The 15649-nt window shown below is 53.2% G+C and overlaps 1 protein-coding gene across 2 annotated transcripts in view; it reads left to right on the top strand.

The window, feature by feature from the left end:
- Positions 1-2167: 2167 nt before the first annotated feature.
- Positions 2168-15649, top strand: part of CORO2A (coronin 2A) — a 115684-nt gene continuing 102202 nt past the window's right edge. Inside the window, exon 1 of one of the 2 annotated variants that reach the window (XM_065549869.1) lies at positions 2168-2843. Coding sequence is in view for 1 of the 2 variants with exons in the window: in XM_008171893.4 (XP_008170115.2) it covers positions 2829-2843 (15 nt within the window). In the remaining variant the exon portion in view is untranslated. The remainder of the gene's footprint in view (positions 2844-15649) is intronic. The other variant, XM_008171893.4, reaches the window with a different exon arrangement.

Here is a 15649-nt window from a genome sequence, read left to right as displayed (position 1 = left end):
CACCTGGCCTTGATGCAATCTTATCATGTGCCATGAATTGCATGCTGGTTCTCATTTTGAAATGGTCTCTCTGTGAGGTTATCATCTCTAAATCTGGCTCCTGAGAAATTCTACCTGCTGTTTTTATACTAAAATTAGAGTGATGCCTTATGTTTGACTTGCAAAATCCTTCCCCACACATCTTGAAGGTTTTCTATCTGTCCATCAGTCTGTTCTCTGGCTTTGTCTGGCATGCTCACCCCCCATGGTATCTGAGCACCAAGAATGTCTCTGCATCCCAAAGCCCTGTCCTCCATGAGAGCTGAAATGGCCTCATAACCTAGCCCCATGGCTCAGTTTGGCCCCAGGGCTCTGGGGCCTGTACTAGATGTCCTTCTTTTACTCCAGAACCTTGCAGGCATCATAGCAGGAATGGTTAGAGGTATGGTAGCTGTTTTGTATTCAGGTATAAGAATTCTAGGCTAGGGTATATCAGCATCACTCAGTTGACTTCAATGGAGCTATGTTGATCTACACCAACTGAGGATCTGGCCTAGAATTTCTGCCAGTTGTGGGTTTCAATCCACTAAAGTAACCAGGCCAGAATGTGCATAGCTGTGCAACTTTCATTTGTGTGCCTGCTTAGCAGCTCTGTTCTTTCTCCAGACATTCCTGGGAGAATGAAGACGTGCCATTGTGCATTTTGATAGCACCGTTCACCTAAGGATCTTTGAATGCTCTACAAACCCAAGTTAAACTTCCCAATACAGTGTAATGTAGGGATGCAGGGAACTCCCCACTCAGAACCTCAAACATTTTGTATTCTCTTTAATGGTTCCTTGTCTATACAAATCTAATTTGTACTGCCTGGGAAATAAACTTGCATGCATCAGTGCGGAATAGTCAGCACACAACAGATGCATACAACAATTAATATCAAATTCTCCGTGTTTACTTACAGGTCAACAGAGGAGTCACTGGGCTAGTGAATGCGCTATGAAATACTGCTAGCTCTGTACTAGTGCAGGCTGCATTCTGCGTTCTGTGGGGACACGCCCCAGCTTTGGGTGAGCTGGCTGGGCCAGTCTATATTAACTCTGATATTCTAAGAGTTGACAAGACTGTGAGGGACAAAAGACATGTCCCTTTGTGTCCATTCATCCCTCTCACACACAGCCAGATACTGCAATCACACCCTAGTGTCACAGCCATCTGGCCCCATCGGGCTGGACTCTGCACGCTGCCATGCCAGCTGGGCACTGCAGGGACCTAACCTGATTCACCAGAGCAGAGTGGAAAGGCAGGACCATTGGCTTGGCACAAATGCCCTGGTGAATGAGAGCAGGATCAGGCCCAGCGGGGCCCCATGTATGTCCCAGGTGAGCAAGAGCGGGATCAGACCCGGCCAGGCTGCAGGGACACCCTGAGCAAGTGAGAGCAGGCTCAGGCTCAGGCCAGCAGGGCCACAGGGCCCCAAGCAAGTGGGGAGCGGAATCAGACTCAGTGGGGTCCCACTTTCCTCCCGGATGAGCAAGAGCAGGATAGGGCCGAATGGGGCTGCACAGACCCCGCCGGCGAGAGCAGATGTGTCAAGTGGCACTCCGTGGGTGTGAGACTCACACCTTAGCACAGTGTCTCACTCACACACATTCCTAAGCTTGTCTCACTCGTTTGGAGTAAACAGATAAAGATTTAAAGTCGTTTTACTCAGGCACTGCGAGAGACAACAATACCCCGGGCCTTAGAGCTGGGAAGCTGCTTTCCAAGCTTGTGTTCAGTGGTCCCAGGGCGATGATCGGCCCTGGGCCGCAGGGTTCGCACCTGGCCCGGATTGGACCGGCCTGGCCGCGTTATTTAGGGATTTGCCACTTGCCCAAAAAAAGAACAAACAAAAAACCCCAATAATTTAACCTGCTGGGTTTTTACGTGGGGCTAAAGATTTGCATTATTCTCCCAATACAGTGGGATGGCGCCTGGCGGACGTGTGTGTGTCCAGCTGGGGACGCTGCAGTGTTCCCGCTTCCGCGGCCTGAGCCGCAACTGTCGTGAACACAGCGGCTGCCTGCCCCGGCCGGGAGATGATGTGATCAACCGGGTCTGCCTGTGTGCGCTCGCCGGCTCCTGCCGGGCGCGGGGCGGGGCTGCGGGCGGGACCCAGGGGAGCGAGCCCGGGCGGGGCTGCGGGCGGGACCCAGGGGAGCGAGCCCGGCCGGGGCGGGACCCAGGGGAGGCGGGGAGCAAGCCGGGTAGGGGGCCCTGCTCTCGGCAGGTGCAGCGCCCCGGTGAGCGGAGTTTGTCTCCCACCCGGCGGGACCGGGAACCCCCCCCCGGCACGGCACGGCACGGCACGGCACGGCGGCCGCCCGAGGGTGCCTAGGCGAGCAGACTTTGGCCAGGTGTCTGCCTGGCTCCTCCCGCCGCCTCAACACGCAATGGGCTTCCCCGCAGCGCTTCCCGGCCCCGCCCGCAGGGCTCCTCGGCACACAAAGGGCCCCCGCCCCTCTGTGCCTCCCCCAGCCCCGGAGCTCTGCGGCGTCCGCTCCCTGCGCCGGGCGTTTCCCCCGCTCCCCCTGCCGCCGGCGGGCCGCAGCCGCTGCTAAGGTGGGTCCGCGCCGATCTCTCGTGCCTCCAGGCGCCGCAAGGAGAAAGCCGGGCTCGTAATTGCTGAATGAGCGTGACTCAGGGCTCGCCCAGCCCCTGCCAGGGACACCCCAGCGGCGGGACAGAGGCAGGCTCTGGCAGACTGCGCCGGGGGGGCTGGCTTGCCGCTCCGCCAAGGGGGCAGAATTTGGGATCCTTCCTGCGGAGAGAGGCGAGCTGACTTCACGCTGCCCCTGGAGTGATTCTGCATGAGCATTGCAAAGGTAGGAGACCTTCCGCAGGGAGACTGGCGCTGCACCTGCCGATGCGCATATATGCTGCCATGTATTGTGTGAGCTCTGTATGCACAAGCCCCACATCTCTGCAGTGCAATAGATCTGCTGCAGCAAGTGACCTCCGTAAATCTTAATCCACCTGTGACATTCAAACCTTTGGAGTAATCTGAAAAGTTGGCATTCATAGGCTGCCTTCCTGGTCCGCTGCTGGGGTATCCAGCAGTCAATCTGCATTCCCTGGAAATGGACCTGGCATTTCCTTTCTCAGCTGTGTGGATGAATTTGGTTCTATACACTTTCCCTTTCAAGAACTCCAAGGCTGCTCTGGAGATGGGGTGAGCCCTTTGCAGCAGCCAGCCCGGTTAAATACAGTTACAGAGAAGGGGTAAAACCTGATGCTGACAAACTGTTTTGCTGTGGGCTGGGGTTCAGGAGGATTTGAGTGGTTTGTCACTTGGGCTCCCATCAGAGGGAGGGAAGCTGCAAATGCTGGCTATGGAAATAGGGTGACCAGACTGCAAGTGTGAAAAATCAGGACGGGGGTGGTGTGTAATAGGAGCCTATATAAGAAAAAGACCCAAAAATGGGGACTGTCCCTATAAAATTGGGACATCTGTCACCCTATATGGAAATGATGTGCGTTAACTGTGAAGCGCTGAGCGCAATAATATGATTGTGTTCTGTACTGCCTGGGAGAATAGCCCTGCCTTGTATCTTTGTGCTCTGCATTAACCTGGGCAACACAAGGAGTCTGTCAGCCCTCGTGAAATGGGTACAGGCCTGTGCTGAGTCCCTGCACTGGGACAAGGGTCTTTGCTGCTCCTCAGAAGAGGGGACTGACTGGGGGATCTTGCCTAATGTCATTTGTCCTGCCTACCACTTGCTAATTATTCCAAAGGGCTAGGGCCCTGGTCCTTTGTTGACAATGCTGCAAGTAAAGGGCTTAGGAAAAGCTCAGTGACCAGTGCAAGGCCAGAGACTGATTCCAAAAGACCTTGGAAGCCAGCAGCTCTGGGGGGACTTTGTGGATCCTCTCCCGACAAGTACCATTCCCTTATTATCTTTGTCATACCAAATGCAGGCCTTGATGGGATTGCACACATTTACGCAGCTGAAGATCTGGGCCAATGTATTAATGGAGAACCGTGTTTGGGGAACATGTGTGAGTGTACAGGCGTATGTACGGGCACACACAAACTGTACATAGACATAGACACGCACATTTGCGCTCTCACTCCAACACACACTACACGTACACACACACAAGTAGGAACAGAAGACCGTATCTGGTGTATATGGGGATGGGGTGAGTGGCCTGTATTCTCTGTGATGCAGTGGCCTGATGTGAGCAATGGACTCTCCCATGCTAAATTCAGTTCCAGCGTTTCACCTTCTTCTAGACTCTGGGCTTTCTCCTTTTTCTGAATTAATCTCCCAGAGACAAACGCTGTCTGCTCTCTGCTCCTCCAGGGAGGTGAATGGTGCACCTGAGTGAGGAGGTGGATAGCCACTCTTCACTTCTCTGCTGTGACTCCGGCAGCAGGCCCTTACCACGTAGGGGCTGGGTACAATATTTCTGCACAGAAAAGTCCCTGTTCCAATAGTGTAGCTGGCCCTGTACCCGGAGGCTGCTGCTTCTGGACCCTACCTTGCTTTTAGTTGGTCATCTGGGTGGGACTCCAGTATCCGGTTCTCTAGGATCTTTAGGTGGGTCTCTCAGGAAGCGGAGCCATGAGCTGCAGACACCAGTTCGAGCTGGTGGGTGGGCCGTTATCTGTTCATGGTGACAGGGCAGCCGTTACAGTTCTCCATTCGGATTCCTGGCCTAGGTTTATTATAATGTCCTTTGCACTCTTCTGGTCACCGTGGACAGAGAACGGCCCACCCACCAGCTTGAACTGGTGTCTGCAGCTCATGGCTCTTGAGGCCGTGTGGGATCGGGGATGCAGAGTGTGGGTGGGGGGTCTGCTATCTGGTCAGTTCCCCAGGTGATGTTTGCTCCTGGAAGACTCTAGACATCTGTGGGACGCTCTCAGCACTGGTGTCAGTGGGGATGTGTGCAGGGGAAGCAGGATTGTGTAGTAAGAATGAAGCAGCTCCTTCCTGTGCCTGCAAACCGCTGAGGCAGGTGTGTCGCTCTGTCCGTTTTACCATGTGATACTCTTTTGGGAGTCTTCCTCCGGTTAATTCCAAGTAATTTTGTATTGTAGCCATTACAGGCCCAAATCCAGTTACATCGCTGTGACCCCATTGACTTCACTGGAGTTGCAGGAGCCTAACTGTGGGCAGAATACGGCCCATGGATTTCATAGCAGACGTACAAAGGGCTCCCTGCTGCAGATGCATTTGTAACATAAGGCAGAGTCCCTGCTCTGTCAGCCAAAGGCAATAACTACTGTGAAAACCCTCAGGAAAAGTGCAAATGGCCTAACAAAGTAGTTCTGACCAGCACTGTGCAGCCTGTGTCTTGCTCCATTCTCCACCTCCATCACACATGGTGAGGAGGGTCTCCAGCACCCCCAGCGTGCCTTTCCATTGATGAGCAGCAGTGGCACTCACAGCTTTGGGCTGTTGTATCTTTGTGCTGTCTCCATTGCACTGAAGTTAATGGGAGTTTTGCAACTGACTTCAGTGGAGCCAGGTTTTCATCCATAATTTAAAAAAATCCCTAAGGAAATCAGACCTGCTGCTATGCTCACATTACAGTCACAAGGGCCTAATCTCCCTCCTCCTTGCCCAACCCTCCAGGAAAGACAAACTCTACTGGCTGACTCAAAGGTCTTTCAAATGCACTGGGATATTCTGAATTCAGAGCATTGCAGCTTTTTGTGGGCCTGGGCTAGGTCCAGCCCAGTCTATGGGAGCTCTCGCATCAGCACCCTTGAGGCTGTATGTGGTGCACACGTGTGCCACTGACTTGCGAATCATGTGGAGCAGTGGTTCTCAACCAGGGGCACACACATCCCTAGGGGAACGCAGAGGTCTTCTGGGGGTACATCAACTTGTTACCTAGTTTACAACAGGCTACGTAAAAAGCACTACCAAAGTCAGTACAAACTAACATTTCATACAGACAGATGACTTGTTTATATTGCTCTATGTACTATATTGAAATGCAAGTATAATATTTTATATTCAAATTGATTTATTTTATAATTATACGGTCAAAATGAGAAAGTCAGCCATTTTTCAGTACTAGTGTGCTGTGACACTTTTGGATTTTGTAAGCCAGTAGTTTTTAAGTGAGGTGAAACTTGGGGGTACACAAGGCAAATCCGACTCCTGACGGGTGTAGTGGTTTGGAAAGGTTGAGAGCCGCTTCTCTGGAGTATAAGGAGGATTGCTGTTCTCCAGGCCACTCTGTGTAGCACAGAGCTCGATCCGCTGCACACTCGGCCAGCACGATGCCCTCCCCTCCCCTCCGCCAGGGCCACGGTCCAGTCCATGGAACACAGGCACATGGCTGTCACGGAGTGTGGGGGGACTGCACCCCCAACTTCCTGCGATTCACCATGACTCTCAGCCAGCCAGTAAAGCAGAAGGTTTATTTAGACGACAGGAACGCAGTCCAAGACAGGTCTTGCAGGCACAGACAACAGGATCCCCCCCAGTTAGGTCCATCTTGGGGTCCCAGGGCACCACAGCCCCCTTGGGAGGTCAGAGCCCTGTCTGCCTCCCAGCCATTCCACCAGCCAGCTCTGAAACTCTCCCCCCAGTGTCTCCTCCCCCAGCCTTTGTCCAGTTTCCCGGGCAAAGGTGTCACCTGGCCTCTAACTCCTTCCTGGGTTCTCACGTTACATGCTCAGGTATTCTCCCTCACAGCCAGTCTCCCATTCCCCCATGCAGACCATCCTAGCCACACTCCCCTGCCTTCCCAGCCAACACTCCCCACTCAGCATTCAAAGACCACATACCACATTAAGAACAGTCCTAGTTCGTCACAGTGGCCATTCTACATCAGACTGGCACTCCATCTCGCCCTGAATCCCGGCTCTTACACCCGCACCAGCAATAGGGGACGTTTCAGCCTGAGCCCAGGCAGTTTGTGTTTGGCTTCTTCCCTGAAGCACGAGGGCTTATATCTGTTCTATTTTAACCCGCGTAACGCTTGGACATGGTTGAGAGATTGTGGCAATGCGTTCCACAGACTGATTATGCATTTCTGTGTATCGGTTTGTGTATCCCTTTTAGTTTCGTTGAATGTCTCCTCTTTCCTGTGTTGGAAAAAGGGTCTGTAGGAATGGCCCAATTACCTTTGCTGTCCCATTTGTTATTCTGTATACCTCAGAACATCCTCACTCATTTGTCTCCTCAACATTGTACAGCCCTCCTCTTTTCAGTCTCCCTTGAGAGGGAAAACGCTCTAAGGGCCTCTGATCATTTTTGTTGCCTGTCTTTGGACCCCTTTGATTGTCTTTTGAGCTGGGGTGATCATCTCTCGCCACAGGAGGGGGTGAAGGAATCATTGTTTTATCCTTAGCCACCTGGAAGGCCCGCCAGCGATTCTTTGGATGTGGAGACAAGGGAAGGGGACATATTTTAACCCAAATCAAGGTGATTTGCAGCAGGTTCGTTCAACGAATTAAAATGATTGCAAAACAAGCTCCAGCTCCATCAATCAAAGTAATTTCAAATTCGTTCAGTCCACTAGGGTGTGCCAGCAAATCAATCCATGTCCTCCTGCCTGTCCAAGAGCTGCCATGGAACCTGGACAGAAACACCCTGGAAAGGCCCAAGCCCCCATCCAGCTGTATGCACAAAGCCTCTGCTCCCACTAGCTTGTCTGTCTACCCTGTGATCCCAGCCTGGATCCCAGCTTCCCGGCAGAAGCATAGCAATCAGGTCCATTTCATTGGAATAACTGGGCTTGTGGGAGCTGCAGGGTGTGCGTTGGGAGAACTGCCCTCTGGAGCTGCAATGAGCTGCTCACTAATCACTGCGGACTCTGAGATACTGCCCCAGCCCCCTTAGCTGATGTGCATTTGAAGAACCCCCAAGAACTTCACAGCAGTTTCTGTCACTGTGCAGAGGGAAGCTCTAATGGAGACATGCCAAGCCTGGCACTGAGCACAGCTGGTCAGAAACAGGGATATGCTTTTCACAGCATGTTCATGTCCAAAACTGTAGGAATTTGATATTTTTGATTAACTGTAGCTCTGAGCAGTCAGCTTGGGCTTTCAGTTGGCCTGAGCTGCGGAGCTGGCATAGGGTGAGGCTCAGGAGAGAGCCACCACGGCACCATGATCATCTTCATTCAAAAGCAAAGTCCTTGCAGCACCAGAGCCTGCAGGTGTCGGCGGCACAGGGGAAAGGGTGTTAAGGGCACTGACTGGGTTTGCTAGACTGAGCAGGAGGAGGAAGATTGGCATCAAACTGGTCAGGATTCACAATCTGTACAACTGGAGGGTTTAGAGGGAAGGTGAGTCTGGAGAGACCTGCTCCTGCATACCAGGAGGGCTGGCCGGGTGGCTAAGGGACCTTTGTGCTATGGGGTACCCTTCTTGTGTCTGTGCTGCCTGCTTACATGAGCTCTCTGGGACCTGGACTTTCTCTCACTATGGTAGGTTGAGTGCCTGGCACAATATGGCATTGAGCTTGGGTGGGGCCTGTAGGTGCTATTGTGATACAAATGAATAATTATTGTTGTAACCAACTCAGCAGCTGTTGGGCTGGGAGGTGCATGTGGGGGATGCTGATGGGGGCTGCTAATAGTGGGGACCAGCGGTGAGATTTGCCTCCAGCAAAGGCTGGTTGTGACATAGTCATCAATGAGTCACGGTTGGTCAGTGGCCTGTGTGCAATGAACTCCTGGGCCTAGCCCTCCTCCTAGCAGACAAGCATCCATATTAGGCTGGTGTCTAGCTGGTACAGTGCTAGGTGCAATGGAACTGCCTACGCAGAGCTCTCAGTCACAGAGATCACTGTCACAAGTGGCAGGAAGTTGGCAGTCTTAGCAGAGGCCAGGCAGATTTCTATATCCTCCTGCCAGTAGAGGTGGTGAAGGGGCTGATGCTCAGCCATGGAGTGAGGTGGAAAGGGCAGGAATTGTCCTGCTGTCCCTAATGGTGTATGAAGAATTCATAACACATGGAGACGCCTCCTGCACCTTGATGCTTTTGTGATGCGTTCTGGCGTATCTTTGAGCAAAGCCTGGCTTGTTTTCAAGCAATGTAATCCAGTTGTCTTTGTGCCAAATATACACACAATCACTGGCTTTGCAGAGTGTGACACAACCTCCTTCTCGAGCAAACAGTGCAAGGTGGGGCTGCGAAGCCCTGGGATGCAGAGAAAAAACAGGATCTGCTCAAAGCTGTGTGAAAGTTGTAGTGAAACTCACTCCTACACAGCAGATTTCAGACCCCACAGCTGTGTGAGTCCAGCGTCTTTCAGGGCCACTATATTCAGACCAAAATAAAGAGAGGGTTGGTGGAGAGGAGTTTCCTTGTGTTCTCCTTGCACCGGGCATCCTCCAACCAGCTAAGGTGCAGCACTGCACTCTGGAGACTGTGTGTTCTTGGGCGTAGTCAACTGCGGTGACGATCTCAAGGACAGGAGGGCAAGCTGGCACTCAGTGAAGTTAGTTCCAAGCCAACTTATGGAAATTTTCCTCACCTAAGGCCAGGTTCTCAAGAGAGCTCAGGGCCAGATTCCCAAGGGCACAGGACCCACAATTGGAGCCAGGTTCTCAAGATAGCTTACCTCCCATTTGGACCCCTAAAAGTGGGCGCATTGCATGCTGGGAGATGTAGTCTTGTCCATCTTTCCGAAAGAGTCAAGCAACACCCATTGTGACCCTCATGGGTGGCCCTGACATGCTGAGCTCTTGTGAGACTCTGTCCCCAACCGGGGTGCTGAGCCCCTTGGGAAGCTCAGGCCAAAGTGGCACTTGCCAGTCACTGGAGCAGGAAGTCAGTGAGGTAAATACTTGGCTGGATGTTCTTTCAAGATTGACCCATTGAATGCAGGATCAAGCCCTTGATGAACGTCAGTAATGTATAATTCTGCAAGTTGAGATGATGCTAAGATTAATCCATTTTCATGCTTCAAGGTGTAAACTGGTCACTAGAGCTGGTTCAGGCAGGAATTTCACACATCTACCTACATAACGCTTCATAGGCAAATAGGCTTACTACTGGGACTGGTCAACAACTCCTATTTAAAACATCTGCTCTCGGGTGCTGCGTCAGGATAGCACAGGAAATGGTCTGACCCATTATGGCAGCTCCTTTTGCTCCCACGACAAGAAGAAAACTGTGTGGTGATAATGAAATGCAGGACCCCCTATTTACAGTGGTTTTGTGCTTCCTACCTTGCTCGGGCTAGTGAGTGCAGCACCCACCTTTGGCTTCACAGGGGCACGTTAGGCAAGCAACACAACCGGTGATATATATCTTGACTGTCTGCAGAATATGCTAGAGATGCCTGGGAGGCTGTGGAGGCTTGGGTTGCATGGCACTGAAAAGGTTAAGTCAGTTTTGCAAATAGAAGAAAAGCAGCCTGGTCTCCAGAGGGAATCCCCATGACAACAGCAGAAAGTGCCCAGCTGATTCTCTGCACTGGACATGTCCCTGCAGGGCCACAGGATGTACGATATCACATGTACCATCTCCACAGCCCTTCACAGCATTAACTCATTGCCCCTGCCAGCTGCCTTGCACGGCACTGAGCTGCCTGTTGTCACACAGCAAGCCAGTGGCACCCAGCAGCTCCGGGCTCATTTACTATGTGACACTATCTCCCCTCACATGGAAACCCTTCTCCCAGGGCAGCGGTGGTGTTTGGGTCAACAGGACAGAAATGGTTGTGTGTCGATTTTATTGTGCCTGGGAATCTTTGCATTGCAGTGAATGAGCTTGGATCTGGACTTACACTTCACCCTACCCTGAAAGACAAGCAGAGACTTCCCAAGGACAGGGATTTTCAGAGAACACATCTGAAAGCTTCTTGTGTACCTGGCTGGGACAAAGTGACAGAGAAAATGATAAGGAAGAAAAATGAACCGAAACTTCCAATCTTTATTACATTGTATCAGTGAACTCGCATGCAAAGTCCATGGAAACTGATTAGATAACTGCCAGGAAGGCACTAGGGGCTGCATGCTGCCTTCATCTGTGTCCACACAGCCCCACTGAACTCTGAGGGATCAATGAGGGCAGGATTTAACTATGGGGGAGCTTCTCACTAGGTTTTATGACAGGCAAAGCAAGGCAAGCCAGATAACATTAATATCACTGAAACTCAAACAACGGGCCAGCCCTGCCACCCCCTCTCGTGTGGAATCAGTGGGGTGGATTGCAGAGATTACCATCCTCCTGCCACAGTTATCATTTACACAGCACCGTTGCTGTGCCTGGCCGGGTACAGATTCAAAGACAGGCTGCTGCACCGAGGCCCTTATAGTCTATGTTAGACATCACACATCCAGCGACTAGAACAGACGCAGAGCTGGGAGGGGGTTGGGAAAAGAAGGGGTACCTCAACCCCAGCAACACACCGAGAAGGTTGAATCTCTGGGTCCAGTGCTGCTGTTAATAGTCACAGGGTGCAGCTCTCTTTGCGTGGATGGAAGAATCCAGCCATTGCTTCTAGACCGACTGGGTTGCTGAAGAGCCTGCTGAGGTTATGGAGCCTCTTAACACCCTGGCCTGGGCTCCAGTCTAGCCTAGCTACGAGCATGTGGCTGTGAGTAAATAGCATCAGCCTTTAGTTCCTGGCAGACAAGCATCCATTTCACACACACCCATCCTCCCCCCATCGCCACGGGGGCTGTCTTGCTGGCAGGCAAAGCAAAGAGACCAAGGACTGAATGGGGATGGAAACTGGAGTAACCACTTGTCGAACAAGTGGCCTCCTTCCCTTCCCCCTTCTCCTTCTACTCACTGATGCCCCTTACTGACATTACCTGAGAAAGACCTACTAGTGTCTGCCTCTGCAAAGGCACAAATTGCGGCCTGCACTATCAGTTCCCAAGTGTCCTCCCAGCCCTCTCTGGAACGGACCGAGTGCTGGGCTTTCTCCTACTATCCTGGGCAGGGTATTTTCTGGTCTGACAGATCTCACAGCTGGGAAATTGGTCCTGTCCTTCATGTCACATGACGTCCCATCTCTGCAGGCAGTGTTGAGCTTCTAGAGCAGCAGCCCCACACGCAGGCTCGTGCTGAATTATTTGCTGGGCCGCACACGGTGCCTATGTTATTGAAAGGAAGACGATCACGTAGGGTGACCAGATGTCCCGATTTTATAGGGACAGTCCCGATATTTGGGGCTTTTTCTTACATGGGTGCCTATTACCCCCCTCTCTCTGTCCTGATTTTTCACACTTGCTATCTGGTCACCCTACGATCACGTCTTTTTCAAACCAGTGTTTCATAGAGCTTACCCTGAGCCAGGCCCCAGATCATTTTCTGGAGCACAGATTTCTTCACTAGTTGAAACTTTGGTCCAGCTTGCTTAGGAGCTGAAGTCGGAATAGCAATCAGAACTCGGAAATACACCCACAGGAGTGCTAAGAGAGTTCTCCTAGGTAACGGTCAGTGACATCACAGGCCTGACCAAAGCACATTTTATAGATTTCATTCATGATACATAGGGTTACCATATTTTGTGCCTCCAAATGGAGGACACTCCACGGGCCCCGGCCCCGCCCTCCAGCCCCGCCCACGCCCCAACTCCGCCCCTTCCCCAAAGTCTCCGCCCCCTCCCCTGCTTCCCGCGAATATTTAATTCGCGGGAAGCCTGTAGCAGGTAAGGGGGAGTGTGGGGGGAGGAGGCGCGGCCCAGGCTGGCCCCCCGGCGGCTCCAGCCTGGGTCGGCTCGGGCCCTGGGGTGCCGGCCCCGGCCGACCACCCCCGGCCCGCCCAGCACTGCCGGCGGCCCGGCGCACCTCCCGGGCCCGCGGACCTCCCGGCCCCGCGGGCCCGGCCCAGCGGACCTCCCGGCCCCGCGGGCCCGGACCGGCTCCCGGCCCAGCGGACCCCCCGGCTCCCGGCCCAGCGGACCCTCCCGGCCCCGCGGGCCCGGACCTCCCGGCCCAGCGGACCCCCCGGCTCCCGGCCCCGCGGACCTCCCGGCCCCGCGGGCCCGGACCGGCTCCCGGCCCCGCGGACCCCCCGGCTCCCGGCCCCGCGGACCCCCTGGCTCCCAGCCCTGCGGACCCCGCGGCCCAGCGGACCCTCCCGGCCCCGTGGACCCTCCGGCCCAGCGGACCTCCCGGCCCAGCGGAACCCCCGGCTCCCGGCCCCGCGGGCCCGGACCGGCTCCCGGCTCCCGGTGCCCCGCGGGCCCGGACCGGCTCCCGGCCCCGCGGACCCCCGGATTCCGGCCCCGCGGGCCCGGACTGGCCCAGCGGACCCCCCGGCCCAGCGGACCCTCTGGCTCCCGGCCCCGCGACCCCGGCCCGGCCCCGCACCGGCCCCGGCCAAAGAGGCCCCGGCCGAGCCCTCCCGATTTTCCCGGACATGCCCGGCTTTTGGGGATTTCCCCCCGGACGGGGATTTGAGCCCCCAAAAGCCGGACATGTCTGGGAAAATCCGGACGTATGGTAACCCTATGATACAAATACCTAAAAAAAAGGTTCAAATTGGAAATAAGAATGCCAGGCAATCTAACCAAAGGCCAGCCACCTCTGTAACTACATTAGCCAAATATAACGAATCAGTGTTTATCTTACTGCTTTCTCTTGAAACTTAATCAGCCCATGTCATTATTTCTCTGAGGTTTCATCTAATTTGATTTTAATACAAACTAGACATGTAATCAAAGAAGAACACAAGTAACCAAACACCTTGCTCTGGGGCCCTGATCCTGTACACCCTTACATATGGGCTTCGATTTACACCTGGGCTTCAATGGGGCTACTCACCTGTGCAAGAGTTTGCAGGGCAGGGTCACAGGCTTTGCTCTGAAGTGCAACACTCATGATCATCACCATACACTGTCTAGACCAGGGGTCTCAAACACGCGGCCCACGGAGCTCTTCCCTGCGGCCTGCCAAGCTCCTCGCGCCCCCCCCCCCCCCCGTTACTTCCTGTTGCTGCCAAACACCCCTCACCCCGCCCCCCCCGAGTTATTTTATGTGGCAGGTAAGCTCCCTGTTCGCTGCTCCCCAATGTTTGGGGCCAGATCTCTCCCCTGGCCCCTTCTGCCACCCACACGTACCTCCCCCGAGTGTTCCCCGGGCTCACTTGCTGCCCCCTCACCGCCCCGGAGCCTGCAGCTCATGCTGACTCCGCTCCGCTCTGCTGGCTTCCGGGTCATCCTAGTGCCCCCCCTCCACTATGGCCAGGGCAGGCTGCCCTTCTGCCCTAGTCTTGAGCCTCTCCAATGCCCCAAACCCCTCATCCCCAGCCCCACAGCCCTCACCCCTGCACCCCCTCCTATCTCCAAACTCCATCCCAGAGCCTGCACTCCTGCCCCAGCCCGGAGCCTGCACCCAGTACCTGATCCCAGAGCTTGCACCCCAGACCCCCTCCCCCACCCAAACTCCCTCCCAGAGCCTTAGACAGGTGTCGGTGGAGTTTGGGGGGGACAGGTTCTGGGCACCACCAAAATTTCTACAAACCTGTCACCCCTGGAAGAGGCAGAGCAGGGGTGGAGTGGTGGTGCAGCCCAGTGCAGTGCGGGGCTTTAACCGAAGTAAATCTAACTAAGTGCGTGTTTTGTCCTTTGAGTGAGGTGCATTACTGTTGGTGGCGCTTAGCACTTTCCAGGAGGGAGGGGGGGAAGAGCAGGGAGCCGCGCGCTCAGGGGAGGAGGTGGAAAAGAGACGGGGCAGGTGCGGGGCCTCATGGAAGGGGTGGAGTGGGGGCGGGGCCGGGGGCAGTGAGGGGGGGTGTCAGTGATGTGGCCCTCGGGCCAATGCACTAGTCCTCATGTGGCCCTCGTGGTCATTTGAGTTTGAGACCCCTGGTCTAGGGTGATTACCTCTGTTGGATGGAAGTACGGGAAAACCACATGAAAACACTTTATTTTAGGGGACATTTTGGGGAAACACCATTTCTCTTAGCATATCATGTATTTTTCTCTTACGTGTACATTTCTACTATTCTCAAGTATACAGTGCAATTATCAGAAGCTTCAATTTAATGTTTAAAATGCTACTTAATAGTTTTAATACATTTCACAACATCTTTGTTGTTTGAAATCCGTTCATAGAACTCTGTGTACAACTGAAATGAACTTCAATCTGACGCTCATCCTTAAAAGACTCAATATGTTGCAGGTTTCTGCAATCTGTCCCAGTCTGTTTATGCAAGGAAAATATACCTTCTATGGCTGCATTTGAAATGAGAAAGGACATAATAAGTTCCACAAGTTTTAAGGAATTGGGAGAACTAGGATTTGAAGATCGAGCATTAGACCATTTCCTAGTACAACCAGACTCCTGCAGCATGCACACGCACTCTACAGAGTCTCTCAGTGCATGCTATTCCTTAAACAAACAATCCATAGCCAGCCTTTTGTCGGGTTTCAACCCTTCAGTAATGCTTACAATTTCCTGAAAAGTCAGCATTTTTTTTCAGCGAAAGTGGCTGAATCAGATTAAGGTTGTTTTGTTCATTGAATAAAAATATGAAGTCAGGTATGTGAGAGCTATTGCACACCACTGAATGAAAACCCTTTCCATTTTGCTTTTTGATGATGTGTTTTTAGATAAAAGTTACAGTTATGACCAAAGAATCTGTCACCACTTCGTTGTTGTTACTTTCTCTTTAATGAATCCATTATGTCATAAACTTCAGCACATACAAGATCAGATTTTTAATTTTAAAACTATATCGTAAAAAGTTTTTTAG

Source organism: Chrysemys picta, chromosome 6, assembly GCF_011386835.1.
Source record: "Chrysemys picta bellii isolate R12L10 chromosome 6, ASM1138683v2, whole genome shotgun sequence".
Classification (NCBI taxonomy): Eukaryota; Metazoa; Chordata; order Testudines; family Emydidae; genus Chrysemys; species Chrysemys picta.
Note: the sequence above shows the minus strand (reverse complement) of the source record. Positions and strands in the feature narration are given on the sequence as shown.